This window comes from Astyanax mexicanus, chromosome 14, assembly GCF_023375975.1.
Source record: "Astyanax mexicanus isolate ESR-SI-001 chromosome 14, AstMex3_surface, whole genome shotgun sequence".
Lineage (NCBI taxonomy): Eukaryota > Metazoa > Chordata > Actinopteri > Characiformes > Acestrorhamphidae > Astyanax > Astyanax mexicanus.
In genome coordinates, this window is record NC_064421.1 from 26,617,966 (window position 1) to 26,634,659 (window position 16,694).

The 16,694-nt window shown below is 36.7% G+C and overlaps 3 protein-coding genes across 10 annotated transcripts in view; 2 read left to right on the top strand and 1 right to left on the bottom strand.

Moving 5' to 3' along the window:
• The window catches only part of kidins220a (kinase D-interacting substrate 220a), a 131,615-nt gene that overhangs the window by 14,851 nt on the left and 100,070 nt on the right, over positions 1-16,694 (top strand). The gene's annotated exons all lie outside the window — the stretch shown is intronic.
• LOC111190594 (uncharacterized) lies at positions 357-7,804 on the top strand. Its single transcript, XM_049463461.1, has 7 exons — positions 357-865; positions 2,345-3,015; positions 3,194-3,239; positions 4,505-4,596; positions 5,369-5,479; positions 6,971-7,247; positions 7,444-7,804. Exons 1-7 carry the CDS (start codon positions 821-823, stop codon positions 7,639-7,641), a joined length of 1,440 nt encoding a protein of 479 aa, XP_049319418.1. The 5' UTR covers positions 357-820; the 3' UTR covers positions 7,642-7,804.
• LOC111196801 (G2/M phase-specific E3 ubiquitin-protein ligase) lies at positions 7,751-16,226 on the bottom strand. Of its 3 annotated transcripts, XM_049463458.1 has the most exons (15): positions 15,720-16,226; positions 15,277-15,416; positions 14,930-15,161; positions 13,841-13,916; positions 13,474-13,751; positions 13,288-13,365; positions 12,847-12,923; positions 12,679-12,750; positions 12,352-12,557; positions 11,918-12,014; positions 11,653-11,815; positions 11,455-11,558; positions 9,946-10,090; positions 9,732-9,852; positions 7,751-8,696 (listed from the first exon to the last, which is right to left on the bottom strand). In XM_049463458.1, exons 1-15 carry the CDS (start codon positions 15,762-15,764, stop codon positions 8,389-8,391), a joined length of 2,142 nt encoding a protein of 713 aa, XP_049319415.1. In that variant the 5' UTR covers positions 15,765-16,226; the 3' UTR covers positions 7,751-8,388. The 3 variants fall into 3 exon arrangements, with proteins under 3 accessions (XP_049319415.1, XP_049319416.1, XP_049319417.1); XM_049463459.1 differs by having other exon boundaries at positions 12,847-12,920; positions 15,277-16,226; XM_049463460.1 differs by lacking the exon at positions 15,277-15,416 and having other exon boundaries at positions 15,720-15,797.

The window sequence follows — 16,694 nt, forward strand, 5'->3', positions numbered from 1 at the left end:
TTACCAGGCTTTTGCTGTTCTGCTTGAAAACAAATGCATTACAGCTGACTACTTTAGAAAAGTGAATTAGATGAAAAGAAAAATTAAAAGGTTGTTTTTTTTTTCTCTGTAAAGCTGCTTTGTGACAACGTTTGTTGTAAAAAGCGCTATATATATAAAATTGAATTGAATTAAATTAAATTAAAAATAATCATTCCATGTATTTTTTAAATATCTTTAACTACTGTGGCATATTTTCATATTTTCATATTAAATATTTCATATTTTCATATTTAAATATTTGGTATTTATTCCATCTCAAGTCTGTCTGCTCTTTACTTCGTTATGATTCATAATCATAATATGTTTCCCTATGGAGCCAAATCAGGGACAAAAGTTTTGTCAATTTGAAAAAAAAAATTGAAACTGAAAGTTTAAGTATTAAGCTTGAACTTTGAAAAATACAAAAATATATTTGAAATAAATATAAGTGTATTAAATAATTTTTCAGCTTGTATATAATTTTGATTCAATTCGAAAATAGTTTTAAACAATTTTTGTTTTTTTAATTTTCACTTTTTTTTGTGTATTTTGATATTTGAGATCTTATATTTTTCAGGTGCAATTTTTTTTTACAGTTTCGATTTTTTTTTTTCAGGGTTCAAATCTTTTTTTTTACTTTCAGATCTCAGTTTTCAGGTTTCAGACTTTTGGCCCTGATTTTGCGTGTGGGCGTGGTATCATAGGAAAGGGGCGTGGTATACGGTTGAGGACCTACTCCGGAGGACCCTGTCAATGTGCCTGCGTGGATTATATATGTCTGTACGTTCTCCCTCGCGCGATGGCGTCCGCTCCTCCTGGACAGCCTGCTGGCTCCAGCACACAGGTAAGATATATTAGGTAACTTTAGTTATATTGAGCTGGTACTCTAGAAAAATGTCAAGTTAAAGTCGTGTATGTGAAATAGCGATATGTATTAAGGGAAAAGGCGTCTTGTGGCGGGGAAAGTTGCGAATTAAATTCAGGGCTAGCGTTATCTAGCATTAGCCTAGCATTAGCCTATGCTAGTAGCTACATAGCTAACTAGTTGGGGTAAATTTTACTCGTCAGTCGGGTTCAGCTCACTGTTCTGTATTGTAAGTGTATGGTCTTAGCTATTTGTCTTCGTGAACATCTGTGTTTTTGCCAGAAAGTCGACTATAATTCGACAGTGGCTGCAGCTGCGCAGAGCCTCATAAATGTGCTCACGCAGAACCTCTCTCATGGACAGCAAGAGCAAGGAAGAAGGCAGGAACAGAGCCAGTTTACTGTAGAGCAAGATATGGCCAGGTTTTAGATTTATTGCAGTTTTATTTTACATTTTCATTTAAAGTTCATTTGGTTAGGCCATATTGTGGTGATTGAATATTTGTTGGAAATGTATTTTTCAGACGGTGGAATGTCTAATTTCTAATGGGTCTGAGTTCTTATAAATGTACACCCTTATTTCTAAAGATTTAGAGAGCTCTTTGGATATGTCCATAAATATCCACTCAGTTAAACAAAAATGATCAATCCTAGCTAATGTTCAAAGTTTAAACAAGACCAACTCCTACAAGATCCTCTCTAAACGTGTCCTAATAAACTGTAGTTGATGTGTATACTTTGTAATATATGTAATATATATTTTGCATTTCTTTTCATTACATTTTACAAGTGATCAAGATTTGTTTTATGTGGTCATTGAAATTTCCTTCATGTCTCAATATTGTTCAAATGAAGATCAAATGCCCATATTATTAAATGCGCTATTTAGACAATTCCTCAGCACTCCCAATGTTTTTTTCAATATTCTTTTAACTGTTGCATATTTAACCAAACATAACTTTCAAACACATACAAAGTTACAACACACACCTAATTCGCACATATATTTACACAGCGCTATAATATTGACACAAAAGACTATACAAAAAATACAAAAATAAAATCAATTAAGAATGTTAGTTGCAGTGGAACACAAAAAAAAAACATTCATGGCGCTTTTATCTACATCACCGCTAAACACAATGACATCATACATCAATCTTCCAAGAAATCTTTAATAGAATCCTCTTCCAGAAAATGCCTAAATTGTCCCCAGATCTCCCTAAATTGAAGTGACTCCTTTTTAACTGCAGCACTCCTAACTTTGTGTTTACCACATGAACAATAATTAACAGTATACTCCTATCCTAGAATTCATCAAGAAGTTATGCTATGGTAGATGCCTTCCAAGTTTGATCATTTTCTATATGTCTTAAGTGGTAATTCTTATGTTGTTTTTGTATATGTATGATTTAATCAAGTCAGTGTCAAAGTAAAGGGATGTTTTTGCTTTTTATAGGAACAACTGAAAAGGGATTTTCTTCAGAGACTACTGACTAAAGTTTCTCAGGCCACACAAAGACTGCCCCTAGATGTTGACTATTTGCAGTTTGTAGTGAACCAGGAGATGATTATTTTTAGATCATTGTCGAGCCAGATGGAGATGCCACAGGATGTTATCAGTGCTTTGACTGAGCTGTCGGCACTTGTTAACGAAGAGGAAAGGGATTATCCAACACCCAGTCACGTATCAGTGTTTCAAGGGGAGATGGGCCGTCCTAAATATCTTGTATCTGCTGAACAACTAAAAGGCCTCTTAGAACTACAGCTACCAGTGTCACGCATTGCAAAACATCTGGGTGTATCTGAGAGGACCGTGAAAAGACGCATGCGTGAGCAGGACCTTTCTATAAAGCAGCGGTATAGTAACCTAACTGATGAACAGCTGGACAGTTTGGTGAGGTCGGTGAAGGCCAGGACACCACATGTAGGATACCGAATGATGAAGGGAATTCTGCAGGCCATGGGCCACCGTGTACAATGGAACAGAGTGTCTTCCTCTATGCATCGTGTGGACTCTGTTGGTGTACTCTCAAGAATGACTAGGATGGGATGTGTTTCAAGAAGAACATATTCTGTTCAGGGTCCTCTGCACTTGGTACATATCGACACAAATCATAAGCTTATCAGGTATGCAATACTTTTTTTTTTTTACATGTTATGTCGCTCTACCTTTGGGTAAATGTAGGAAATGCACTAAAACAATGTTTACAAATTATCTGTCCAACTCTTCTTGTGCATCAACAAGTGAATGCAAAGAAATGTAGCCAGATACTAATTTAAACTGATGGTATTTTTTCCCGAACAGATATGGCCTTGTCATTTTTGGAGGTGTTGATGGCTTCTCAAGAAAGGTAATTAAATTTTTTCAGCAATGAACACACAAATAGAAATCCTTCCAGTGTATTTAGTGTTGAGCAGTATACCTGTTTATTTGGTACATCGGAGGGGAAGTTATAACCGGTATGCATTTTTTACATACCGCCATACCACTAGAGGCAATCCGGAATGCTGTGTACAACAGCAAGCACACTGGCAGAGCTCGCTAGATAATGCTAGCCAGTTAGCATAACAAGCTTATACACTGTAGTGACAGTAGCTCAGCTACTGTCCTTTATCAGCTACTGTTCTTTATCAGAGGACCTCCTGCTGCTCTTCCTTGAAATATGAGTAACTATAGACTTTTTAAATATATTAATACTGTAGTTTGAATGATAATATAAATGCACACTGAATTAAATGTATTTGTTAACTGGAGAAAGAAGGGAATTGTGGCTGATTTTAATACTGTAAGTGTAGTGTTCTTTTACAGTCTAAGTTTACATAGCTCATTCAGGTTATCGGATGGTTCACTGAGTCTGTTCTTAGGTCAATAGACACTGTACAGTCAATTTGGAAAGTCTTCAGATTATTTCAGTTTTTTTTTCGCATTTTATGTTAAATATTTAATATACATTTTTGATTTTTCTACACACTACACTTTTCCAATTAAAGTGTTTTCTACACTTTAATTGGAGCCAATATAAGGTCTTACAGCCAACAGTACATATCAGACCAATTCGAGCAGGATCTGCTGTGTGGCTCAGAGACAGGACTGTGTGGAAGCACAGATCTGGTGATGGCTACTAAAAATTGTGCTGTATTGAAAATTCCTAAGGGCTCCATATTTCTGAAATTGAAGAGTTCTGGAACAAACATGATTCTTCCTGGAGCTGGATGCCCTTTGAATCGGGGAAGAAATGCCTTGGTAATAAATTTGACCAAGAACCCATTGGTTACACTGGCTGAGTTCCAAAGATCCTGTGTGTAGATGGTAGAAAATTCCAGAGGGTCAACATCAATGCAGCACTGCACCAATCTGGGTTTTATGGCCCATGATTGGCCAGACAGAAACCTCTCCAAACCTGGATTTTTAAAACAAGCACAAGGCTGCAACATAGCATAAAAATATGAAAATATGTGAAGACTTCTTCTGCATTGTATATTCTGAAATACTCTGTTTTTGTCAATATTCTTCTTGTATCATGTAAGAAACTTCTGGTGTGAGCAGGTTATATTTACATATTTTAATGTCAGATATTTAAATGACATTTTCACTAAATTATGTTCTATCATTCAGATCATGTACCTAGGTGCTGCAACCAATAATAAAGCATCAACTGCACTTGCATTTTTCTTGGAGGCAGTACAAAAGTATGGCTTTCCGTTACGGTAAGAACAAAAAACTTTTAAAAAAACACCTTCAGGTCTATTTACAATGTTGGAGCACTTTGTAGTCTGTACTGACAGACTGTAGTCTTGTATCTGTTTCTTGGCATACTTTATTATATTTTCACCCTGTTCTTCAATGGTTAGGACCTCACAGAGCAAGAATTACAAGACTGCTGTCTGATTCATTCACACCAGAACATGACACACTAACACCAATATAGCAGTGTCACTGCAGTGCTGAGTATGATCCACCACCCAAATAAAAGCTGCTTTGTGGTGGTCATATGGGGTCCTGAGCATTGAAAAACTGGGTGTTTTTTACATGATACAATGTTATTGGCCATCAGATACTAGTTTTTATTTTAAGATTTTAAACCATCTTAGACATCACTGCACAAAGTTTTGACCTGTGAGATGGCTACCACTAAGATATGAAGTAACTATGACATTCTTTATTTGCATTAAATTACGGCTCTAAGCTTTAAGAAAATTGCCAATTGACTTGTATTACTCGTTTAGGTATATCAGTCAGATCTTTCTTTTTGCTGGTGATTTATATAGTATACAAACATTTTCACTTGCCTTCCATCAATCCTTTTATGCAATTGTTAGAATTATTTGACAGTACTGTTTTGTATTAATTGGTGTAATCCTATGTACTAGAAATTGCAAAACCCCCCAAAATTGTGACTTTGATCACTTTTTAACATTTAGAATCCTTAAGCAGCCTTTTCTAATTTTTATTCTTTGACTTTTATTTATTTATTTTTAGAGTAAGAGGGGACCAAGGAGTGGAAAATGTTTGCATAGCACGATGCATGTTCACTGTTAGGGGCTGTGGAAGGGGAAGTTTCCTGTCTGGAAAGAGTGTGCACAATCAAAGGTAGGTGTGTGTGATTTTTATATATATGTATTTTTTGCACTATAAAGGCGCACAAAACTCAAACTCGGAACCGGTTTTAGGGACACTTTGTTGTGTATTTACATTTAAATTATTTTGCTAGAACCATCACGCCACTGCTGCGCATTCTCATCTGCAGTGGTTGTGCCTCAGAGCCCTGGTATGTCTTTTTGAAGCTGTATATTCTGGCTGTTAAGATGCTGTTTTGGGATTAGTACCACTTTAGTGGCTGTTAAATTGTTGTTTTTGTTATTTTTTTTTATTCTTTGTTTGGTTTCTTTCGTTTGTATCTCTTGAAATCATTAGATATGTTTGTTAGTAATTTGGCATTAGTTTAGTTGGTTATTTTCCAATTTCATATTTATTTTCCTGTTATTATTAAATTTGTGGTGGCAGATAGCTTAGCCTGTTGCTAGCTTTTTCTATCATTTAGAATACAGAACTTCTCACTGATCTGAGCCAGGCAGACACTGTGTTTTAAATGTTTTTATCGAGTGCGTTGTGGAGAGCTCACACTGCACGTTTTAATCGTTTGTCGTTGTTGTGCGCTGAAATCCCACGTACAAAAAGACACGTACAGAGTTAAGATTCTCTGCCCATATATTCTCTGCTTTTATATAAAGCTATGGCGTGATAATCAATTAATAAATCACAGTTTTTAGTTGCACAAGTTAATGTAATAATCATGCAGCTAAGCTCCCCCCACTTGACAGCATTACGCATGTGACTTGCAGGGCTGTGTATAGTAATACTATAACTATACTATTGTGTTTTTGCCCTTAATTAACATAATTCTGAACAGATTTCCCTGATTCAAACAGCCTGGAAATGTTTTTTAAAAGCCCAGTTAATGCTCAACTTAAGGAAAAAAATGTGGGGTTTAAATGGGGCTCGATAATGACAGTTTATAGGATGGACCAGGCTTGGGCAAAACGTGCACGTGCTCAGGCTGGATTTTTTGGGCAGTTAATCGGACATCACTTCCCCTCTCACACGATGACGTTCGGCCTGATCATGAAATTCAGTTGCGTTCTAGATATTAAACTGCTGCCTTAAAATTAGTACAATTTTAGTAGCTGTTAAATAGTTGTTTTTTTTTGCTTTTTTTTTTTGCTTTTATCATTTGAAATTAGATTAGATTGTTGTTTTAATATTTTGGGTTTAGTTGGTAGTGCGTATTTTAATCCGGTGGCCTTGTGGTTTGAAAAATATGGTGTGTGTGTAATGTATGTGTTTGCATATGCATATATACAGGTGCTGGTCATAAAATTAGAATATCATGAAAAAGTTTATTTATTTCAGTAATTCCGTTCAAAAAGTGAAACTTGTATATTATATTAATTCATTACATACAAACTGATATTTCAAATGTTTATTTCTTTTCATTTTGATTATTATAACTGACAACTAATGAAAATCCCAGCACCTGTATATGTCAGATGCTACCCTCAAATGTTGATTTTTATTCAACAGAATCGAGCGTTTGTGGCGAGATGTTTGGATGGCTGTTTCAAATGTCTACTATGAAGTTCTTCACAGCCTTGAGGATGAAGGCATTCTAGATCCATCCGATAGCATCCATCTATTCTGTGCCCAGCACGTGTTTCTTCCACGTCTGCAGAGGGATCTTGACATTTTCAGGGTGGGTTGGGATAATCACCCTTTAAGAACGGAGCAAAATCTCTCCCCCCAACAACTGTGGACTATGGGACTCCTCCAAAACCCTGTTGATGCTCCAGAACATGTAGAGGTATGCACTGTTCTTTAGACATGTTTACAAAATGGTAAAGAAACCACTCAAAGGTTAATACAGATCAAAAAGTTGGAAAGTACAACTTCACTTTAAATATTACAATCTTTTCAGATAATGGTATGTAGTATAGTTGGAAGTTTGCATGACTAGTTTTGACATCTAACCGATTTTCATATTTTAAATATACTCTTAGGAAAATGAAGATTTCAACATTGCCAGCGAGATGGATGCGGTCAGCTCTGGAGTGATTGTTCCACCTGTGGAGTGTCCCTTACATGACAACGATATGGCAGGCTTAAGAACGACAATTGAGGTTACTAGACAATCAGAGTCCTATGGTCGAGATGTTTATTTAGCTGTGTTGAACTATGTTCTAAATCATGTACCTTAGTCCAACATTGTCCTTCAGTGTGTTTACCCACACCAAAAATGGACTTGGTTTATGAAATGGCAACAGTGAAGATGAGGACTTTTCACCTGTAAATAACAGAACTTTAAGATTGCTAAAATACATGTTTTATTAAAAGTTGTAACAATTACTTCATACAACAGTTCGTACTTGCCTACTTGACTTTCTTTTCAAACATGGCAAGATCTTGAAACAAAGTGAACATACATATAAAATGTTTCTTTAACCAGAGTACATAACAGTTGGTACTTAACATTGTATTTTAAGTTTACATAGAGGCATTAGATTTAGGGCTGTGCCATATCGCATTGTACGCAATTATATCGCCAACATTTTTCAATATTGTGAACGATATTATATCCTGAAATATGGAGCCATATCACCCACCCCTAATTATCACATCCAGGGAACTACTTTTTTTACTGTTTGTATCAAAAGGAAAATTCACACTGTCCTCATTTCCCATTCTATATCTACTAGAGTCAGATTATATCTGTCCAGTAAAATTTCTTACTTCAATCCTGGATATATGGAGTGCATTATTAGTAACTAGACATTCTGGATAATTTTGTTTCCGAATATATTCATTTTGTTGCAGTACTGTATTCTTGAAATATATATTTTGTTTAATTCAATGTTTTGTCATATCACCAAGAGTATCGTTATCACAAAAATACAATGAAATATCGTGATATTATTTTAGGGCCATATTGCCCAGCCCTAATTTGATTACACAATGTTAAATTCTTGGCCTAGATAAAAAGCCTCCAGTAGAATGCTTTTGAATTGGTCATAGGACTTAATGTGTCTAACAGGTAGCACAATTCTTTTGGCACATGCTGACACAACAGGGTAACAGATGTTATGAATTCCAAAGTCTGCATTGCAGTCATGGTTAAATTTGACAGTTACAGCAAAGTCCTTCTTCTCTGAAGGAAGAAGGGGGATGTGACCTTGACCTGTAACCCACTGCAGAAACCTGGCAGGTGTAATGGAGTGTGGTCCCTCTTTTTCCTCTCCATGCCCCTGATCTTCAACTACAAAGACAACACATTTTATTAGCTCAGCATTACAAATTCAGGTTAATAACTAGAAATTCTCTGTCTTAGGCTGTCCATACACTAGGACTACTAAACGTTAAGGCTAAAGTCTGACACCCTCTCTCATGCTACCACCTTGTATAGCAATATATTTGCCTTTGTTTTATATAGAATTAATGCAACATCATTCTTGCAAAATTCACTGCACAATAAGAAAGTTGTGCAAAATAAATAACTTTAAATATAGTGACTTTAAAATGCATTACAAAAAATAAAGTGCTACCTGTGTTTAAAATACTGTACATATTAAAGTAAGAATCAAAGTAAGAATCATATATTGACTACAGGCTATTTGAAAAACAACACATTTTGCAAACAGTCAACCAAAATATTCTTGCCTTGCAGCTTCCCCTAGCTCTCCTGTTGGTAGTTGACATTGTTCACGTCACAATTTTCATGAGCCGAGTCTCAAGACTTACGGTAATATTAAACACGGTTGATTTTATCTGAATGCCAGTACAAGAAAGAGACTGACTTAAACTTTCAATCCTAACCACCTTACACTGAACGATTGAGATGGCGCGACTGAAACTCGACTCTAGCAAGACACTGAAATCACTTGAAAATCGTTAGGTGAAAGGTAGGCATTAGTAAAGCTTGCGCTGGTAAGTCAATTCATATTCATCACAAAGTGAACAGGAAAACCACACAACATTGTACAAGTGAAGAAGTGCTCCCTGCTACTGATAAGTCATATTTATATAAATAGCACAGTTTGTTTTTCTCTAACCCTTCCCTCCACCAGTCTGCCTTGCCTTCTTATTCCCCTGTTTTGCTTCTCCTGTTAATGAACCGTTAGGATTCTTTTATTTCCCTACAAGTGCTGGATTTGCCTTCACCCCGCTTCCTTCCAGAGTTGCTAATTGGGTGTTATTCAATTTATTGAGATGCACCTGTACTACATGTGGCAGCTGGTCAGTGGTTTCAAAGTGTATAGAATATAAATTTGATGTTTTTTTTGCAAAACTATACCTTCAGCTTCATAAAGGAAGTCTTGAAGAAAGTTGATAAGCTCCAGCTCAATCTGATGTCTCGTACTCCCTTTATCACTAAGTTGAGGACAAATGGATGCCATGACAAACTCTGCACTGACCTATAAAAAAAAAATTGTTAAAATATAAATAACCATGCTTTAATTATAAAATAGCAAGCATTCATAATAAATGGTCACTCTTGTTTTGCTTACTTTTACATCTTCTCCAGGAACCAAAAGGGGCTGGCAGATATCAGGGTACTGCCTGAGGAGTGAAAGAAGGTCATACAGTTGCAGGCCTTCCCTTAGTTGCTCTAGCATAGGCTGCAACCTCAGCACTGCGTGGAGTATAACGGCACTACAACATTAGAAAGAAAAAAGTTTTACACTAGAGAAGTACCAATAAAAAAAAAAATTCAGTTCCAATACGATACATAAACTTTCCATACTGGTCGATACCATTGTTGAATTACACAACCATGTGTAACCATATCTTTTCATGTGGGAGAGACCAAAGGCATCGGGATTGACTTAAAGCTCACCTTCCGCGAAAATCCGATTTTTCTTGTTTTTTGTGGAATACAGTAGGTCTCTCCGAGTTGAATGTGTACACCTGCACATTAAACTGTTTTGCAGCCCCCATTGTCTGCAGGGGCTAAGCAAAGAAATCCCCCCTCCCCCCCTCCGAAAAACGGGTGAATTTTGAATTATCTTTCTGCATACGTAGGCAGAAACTCACAGACCAGCCCACCTTGGCTCGAGAAACTCCCAGAGGCGGAGCTGAAGCGACGCAACATCACCGCTCATCAGTTAGGAGGTGGGAGGCAGTGAGCGGCAGAGCGGTGGAGGGGCGTCGCAGTGCTCCTAGCCAATCAGAGGAGAGATATTTGCATGCTGTTTGCATGTATGGACATTCATGAGCAAAGCTGGAATCCGGTCATTTTGGACACACCCCTAAAACAGTCCATTAAAAAAGAGCTATACAGAGACACCTGAGCACTTTTTTTTTACAAAAACGGCTCACATGTCATTCATTCATACTAGAGACCACAACTAGACATTTTAAAATGAAAGAAAAAACGACGGAAGGTGACCTTTAAACATTACTAACTTTGTGAAAAACTAATTGACACTACTGAAATGTTATTTATATGTCAAAAAAAAAAAAACCTAAAAAACTCTTTTTAAAAAAAGGGGCGGTGGTAGCACTGTGAAAGATAACATGTATATATAGCTTTTAATGGTTCTCCTTTCTTGCCATCACAGACACAAATTTCTGTGCCCTGTTCTAGCGTAGCACGAGACTGTTCAGCACATTTTCAACAATGTGGACAGAAAAAAGGCGCAGATATGCCCGTTTTCATGAGAAAGAACATGAAAAGTGAGCAAAGATGTGCCGACTCCCCTTGTCGTGCAGGTGCATCACGCAGCAGTATGAACACACACGTAGACTGGGAATTCATTTATTTATAAACAGAAATAAAAGGTATCTGAGGGTAATCTTTTATGCTCGTTCTGCTGTGGGGCACACATGCGACACAGGGAGTTGGATTCCATCAGACAGCTAATATTCATCACAACACCTGGCAAAGCAACTTGCCGAATAACATTCTACAAACCAATTAATATGAAGTATAGGGAACTGTAGTCCACATAGCTGATGAGGACATCCAAACTTTAATTATGTTACCTGGACAAAAAGAAATACATGTTCTAACATACCGAATGATTAACTCCTTGTTTTGAATGGAGATGGTGCCTGTATATCCACAGTTTAAGATTTCATCAGATAGGTCTTCAATTGAATGCTCAGTCGACTTCTCCACCTAAAAAATAATTTTAAGATCACATCCAAAGATTTGTACGTAAACATAAATTTACATTTGACAAATGTACTTTTCCTTCAGATGGAGGTCATACCTGGTCAATTAGCCCTCGCAAGTGAACATCTGCAACTGCATCACTGTTGAGGGTCGTCGGGTTTATCTGCCCATTACAAAGGTAATAGTAGCTCCACGGGCTGAAAAAGGTAGGGGCCGGGCCACCTTGTGCCAAACTAACAGCCAAAATTTCACCAACTGTCCTATTTGCACAAATTGAGCATGAATGTATTACGTTAGAAAGCATTTAATAAAAAGAAACACTGTCCTTACATTCATAGTACGGAAATACAAAATAAACATACCTGTACATGCCATTGTCAAAGTCGGTCAGAGAGTATCGTGGGCTCTTCTTATTTTGTGTTCCCTCAAAGAAACGATCCTCAATTCCTGCCACCATTTCTACACACAGACATACAAACAGCATTTACAATGTCTAATCAATAAGACAAAATAAATTACCATCCAATTAGTTTCTCTTTTCTGCTTATGAGAAAACAATAATAATGGCAATATCTTAAATAAATACGGTTCTGTAAACTTTTCCCATGTTGAGTACACATAAACTAATACATAATTAACAGCATAACACTTTGACCAAAATAGGGTATATATTACAGGCAAGACAACTTCTTTCATGTTGGGTTAGTGACCTTTTTACCCTAATCACCAGAAACAGAAATAAAACGTGGATTAGTAAAGTTTGCAAAGGAATGGCATTTATGCTAATTTGTTTTACCTGTGAGAAATTCTTTTCTAAGAGCACCAGTGTCCACTCCTGCCTCCCCAAAAAAAGTCACTTTAAGAGCAGCAGTCGGCAGATTTTTTTTTTGCCGTTGCCACTGCAGAAGTCCTCTCTCCAGAATGTTTGTTCTTGAGATTTGTATGTGGAACTGCTTTTCATGGTCAACTCTTCGAGAAATGGTGTCCAAAATGTCATCAACACTGTACAAGAAAACTTTTTTAAATCCAGCTCATAACAATTTAACTAATGTTGAACACAAGGCACTGCAGAATGAAGAGGACTGGCAGGTGTAGAGGTTTATGTTGAAACAACAGTAATAACCTTTTGATCTGCTCTCCTTCATTGTCCTGGCTCACGTCACTTCTCTCAGCCATCATAAGGTCATCTTTTTCTCTACAAAATTAGAAGAGATGCGTGCACTACTACTAACAGAAAAAACTAGCACTTTAGGGAACGTACTTTAAAATTGCACAAAAGTACACTAGATACCTTTCTCCACAAGAGCTAGCATGGACCTCGAGAAACTGTGGTGTGAATTCTATGAAACATATAGGACACGGAACCTTCTGATGGAGATAGAAAAGGTTAATAGGAATATAGAACAGCATAATACAATGGATTATCTTATTAAGTATATAACCATTGCCATAGCACCCCAGGCTGGCCTAAAATTTTACATTATTTGTGCTTTTATACCAAACTGAATTTATCCTCACTAATCATATGTACACAATTAAGGATTTAATGACAAGTAATTTAATTAAATAGTAGTAGACTAAGAGTCTAGTCACAACATACTGTCACAATTTTACCACTAGACCTTTGCTAAATCTTTAAAAACACAGAGAAATTATGTGTTACAATGTGCACAGCTGACTTAATTATCAACATTGATATTATTTTCATTTTGAAGAAATGGAAGTTTCATACCTCCTCAACAGCTGTTTCCGGGTCACAAAACACAGGGGGGGCTGTCACAGAAACAATCTGGACCTCACTTGAACATGTCTAAAATGTTACAATAAGATTCACAATATTCTGTTAAGCACCAGCAAAATAAACAAAGTTTATATTAAAGTTACTGCTTCATGTTATATATTTCACAGCCACATTTACCTCAGCATCTTCTGCTGATGATGGAGACTCTGTGCACTCTTGAACATGAAGGGCCAAAATCTGCAAAGGGAAACTCACTTTGCATGTTTGGCATTGTGCTTTTGGCATCCTTTGAAATTCGATGGCATCCGGAGGTAGTGGAGTTAGGTCAAACTCATGTTGCAAAGGCACGATGTACAGGATGCTTTTCCCTGCCCCAGTAACACTGCGAATTAGCGAGCCAGTATATCCATTAGAATCAGGAGGAATCATTATCAGTCTCCTTCTACCCTGACCACCTGTAAATGAAACCATTTTTGGATTTCAGTTGTGTGTTTGTATGAGTTTAAATTATTACAATGAATGTTCTAGGGCATAATTTGTTTACCCGTTGCCTTGTAGAGTAGCCATCCACCAGTCAGCCCCTTCATCTTCGGATACTCAATTTGAAGTAGTTCAAAGATCTAAGAGAACAACAGGACCCAGTTAATTGTCTGCACGTTTGAAGCATAAAGTAGCAGGTAGGCCTGTCACAGTAATTACATTATTGACGTATCATACGTTAAAAATGAACATGATTATGTTGAGGGAAGGACAAATGTATTGTGTAGTAAAAAAAGTTTGGTGCAATGACTTATGCACCAGTAATACCACAACCACATGCATGAGAACCAGAGAATAACTCTAATGAAGGGTTTTTTTCCCAGTCAGGGATTGAGCTTTGTCTTAGACTACAATGCATTTCGAATTTCCATTGGAAGGAAGATACAGTCTAAGACCAGGCCTAATCACAGTAACAGAAACTGCCCCTAAGAGTTTAATCATAACGACATAGAACAAAGATTTGCTGCTGCTGTAGCCTTTTACACCATGTATTCAAGCCATTCACATACATATTTAGCTAGCTTATACTGAGAGACACGCAGAAAACAAGTGCGTAGCATCTGAACATTTTACACTGTAAGGCACTACTGAGAATGCTGACTTTAATTATAAAGAGGAATTAGAATGTGGGCTCTATAAACTCCCACAATGCATAATATTTTATAGTCAATATTGTAGCTTACTAAATACTAAATAGGGATCCCAATGCATGCAATCTAGATAAGTCAAATTTCCCCTTTAGACACAAGTCTTGGCACTTTGCAGTTCTATCCAACCATCAAAGCATTTTCCCACCAGCCAAATTCAAATGTTAACTGCAGAATTTCACTTGAAATGCAACAATGCACTGCTTTGCCACTGTACACTAAAATCACATATTTCCCCATGCAGTTCATTAATGTGAGTTTTATAAGCAATGACAGGTAATGGTCAAAAATTACTCAAATAGTGTTTTTACCAACTTTAATACCAAGTGGTGTAGTGGGGAGCCCATTCATGATCAAGCTTGTATCCTATGTTTAAAAACAGCAGTTATTCTGACTGACCTAGTGAAATGTTTAAATTGTGTTTTTTTGTTTCTTGTATTCAATACCTCGTCATGGTTCATGTCCTTTAACATTGTGAGATGTCTTTTTCCAAGTCCTGCCTGAGCAAATTCAAATTCCTCAGATGACGTTGGGGTTAATTCAGAGTTCCTGTTTAACAGGTATGAATAGAAACTGAAAGATTTCCAGGTTTTTGTATTTGCTGGGCCATACGTCTTCAGACTCTGTATCTTTCTCTTTCCAAGGTAACTTTTTTTTGTAAAAAATCCAGGGAAAGACCTGCACAAATAATATAAAAAGCGTGTTTAAGCATAAGTAAAATGCATAAGAAAAATGGCCTAACCAAATGAACTTTAAATGAAAATGTAAAATAAAACTGCAATAAATCTAAAACCTGGCCATATCTTGCTCTACAGTAGACTGGCTCTGTTCCTGCCTTCTTCCTTGCTCTTGCTGTCCATGAGAGAGGTTCTGCGTGAGCACATTTATGAGGCTCTGCGCAGCTGCAGCCACTGTCGAATTATAGTCGACTTTCTGGCAAAAACACAGATGTTCACGAAGACAAATAGCTAAGACCATACACTTACAATACAGAACAGTGAGCTGAACCCGACTGACGAGTAAAATTTACCCCAACTAGTTAGCTATGTAGCTACTAGCATAGGCTAATGCTAGGCTAATGCTAGATAACGCTAGCCCTGAATTTAATTCGCAACTTTCCCCGCCACAAGACGCCTTTTCCCTTAATACATATCGCTATTTCACATACACGACTTTAACTTGGCATTTTTCTAGAGTACCAGCTCAATATAACTAAAGTTACCTAATATATCTTACCTGTGTGCTGGAGCCAGCAGGCTGTCCAGGAGGAGCGGACGCCATCGCGCGAGGGAGAACGTACAGACATATATAATCCACGCAGGCACATTGACAGGGTCCTCCGGAGTAGGTCCTCAACCGTATACCACGCCCCTTTCCTATGATACCACGCCCACACGCAAAATCAGGGCCAAAAGTCTGAAACCTGAAAACTGAGATCTGAAAGTAAAAAAAAAGATTTGAACCCTGAAAAAAAAAATCGAAACTGTAAAAAAAAATTGCACCTGAAAAATATAAGATCTCAAATATCAAAATACACAAAAAAAAGTGAAAATTAAAAAAACAAAAATTGTTTAAAACTATTTTCGAATTGAATCAAAATTATATACAAGCTGAAAAATTATTTAATACACTTATATTTATTTCAAATATATTTTTGTATTTTTCAAAGTTCAAGCTTAATACTTAAACTTTCAGTTTCAATTTTTTTTTTCAAATTGACAAAACTTTTGTCCCTGATTTGGCTCCATATTTCCCTGGCAGTTATTAATTTGTGATGCTTTAATGGAGGCCAATACATCCTATTAATTTGTTACTTTTGATTTACCAGTTTGAGGAGCTTTGGAAAAAACAAATATACAACCAGTCAAAAATTTCATCATTTATTATTTTCTGCATTGTAGATTAATACTGAAGTTATCCATGCTATAAAGAAAAACATTTAGAATTTGTTAAAGGTCTCATTCCATCATTTTTTTTTATTTATTTGAAAATGTCTAGATGTGGTCTCAAATATGAACGAATGCCATGTGAGCTGTTTTTTGTGAAAAAATTGCTCCGGTGATCCGATATAATGCTGCTTTAGTCCCGTGGAGGAGTGGAGAGAAACACTAGGATTTCGGCTCTTGCTCGTAATTATTTATACATGCAAACATATTGCCTCTGATTGGCTAACAGCACTGTGGCACCAGCGGGACGAACAAAAGTTAAATG

Coding starts and splice junctions, on each gene's coding strand:
- LOC111196801 (XM_049463458.1), bottom strand. CDS start 15,764: ATGGCGTCCGCTCCTCCTGGACAGCCTGCTGGCTCCAGCACACAG. Junction 12,924..13,287: donor CGGAAACAGCTGTTGAGGAG/GTATGAAACTTC, acceptor TATCTCCATCAG/AAGGTTCCGTGTCCTATATG. Junction 8,697..9,731: donor CTTCCTTTATGAAGCTGAAG/GTATAGTTTTGC, acceptor TTGTCTTTGTAG/TTGAAGATCAGGGGCATGGA.
- LOC111190594 (XM_049463461.1), top strand. CDS start 821: ATGGCGTCCGCTCCTCCTGGACAGCCTGCTGGCTCCAGCACACAG. Junction 4,597..5,368: donor AAGTATGGCTTTCCGTTACG/GTAAGAACAAAA, acceptor ATTTATTTTTAG/AGTAAGAGGGGACCAAGGAG. Junction 7,248..7,443: donor ATGCTCCAGAACATGTAGAG/GTATGCACTGTT, acceptor ATATACTCTTAG/GAAAATGAAGATTTCAACAT.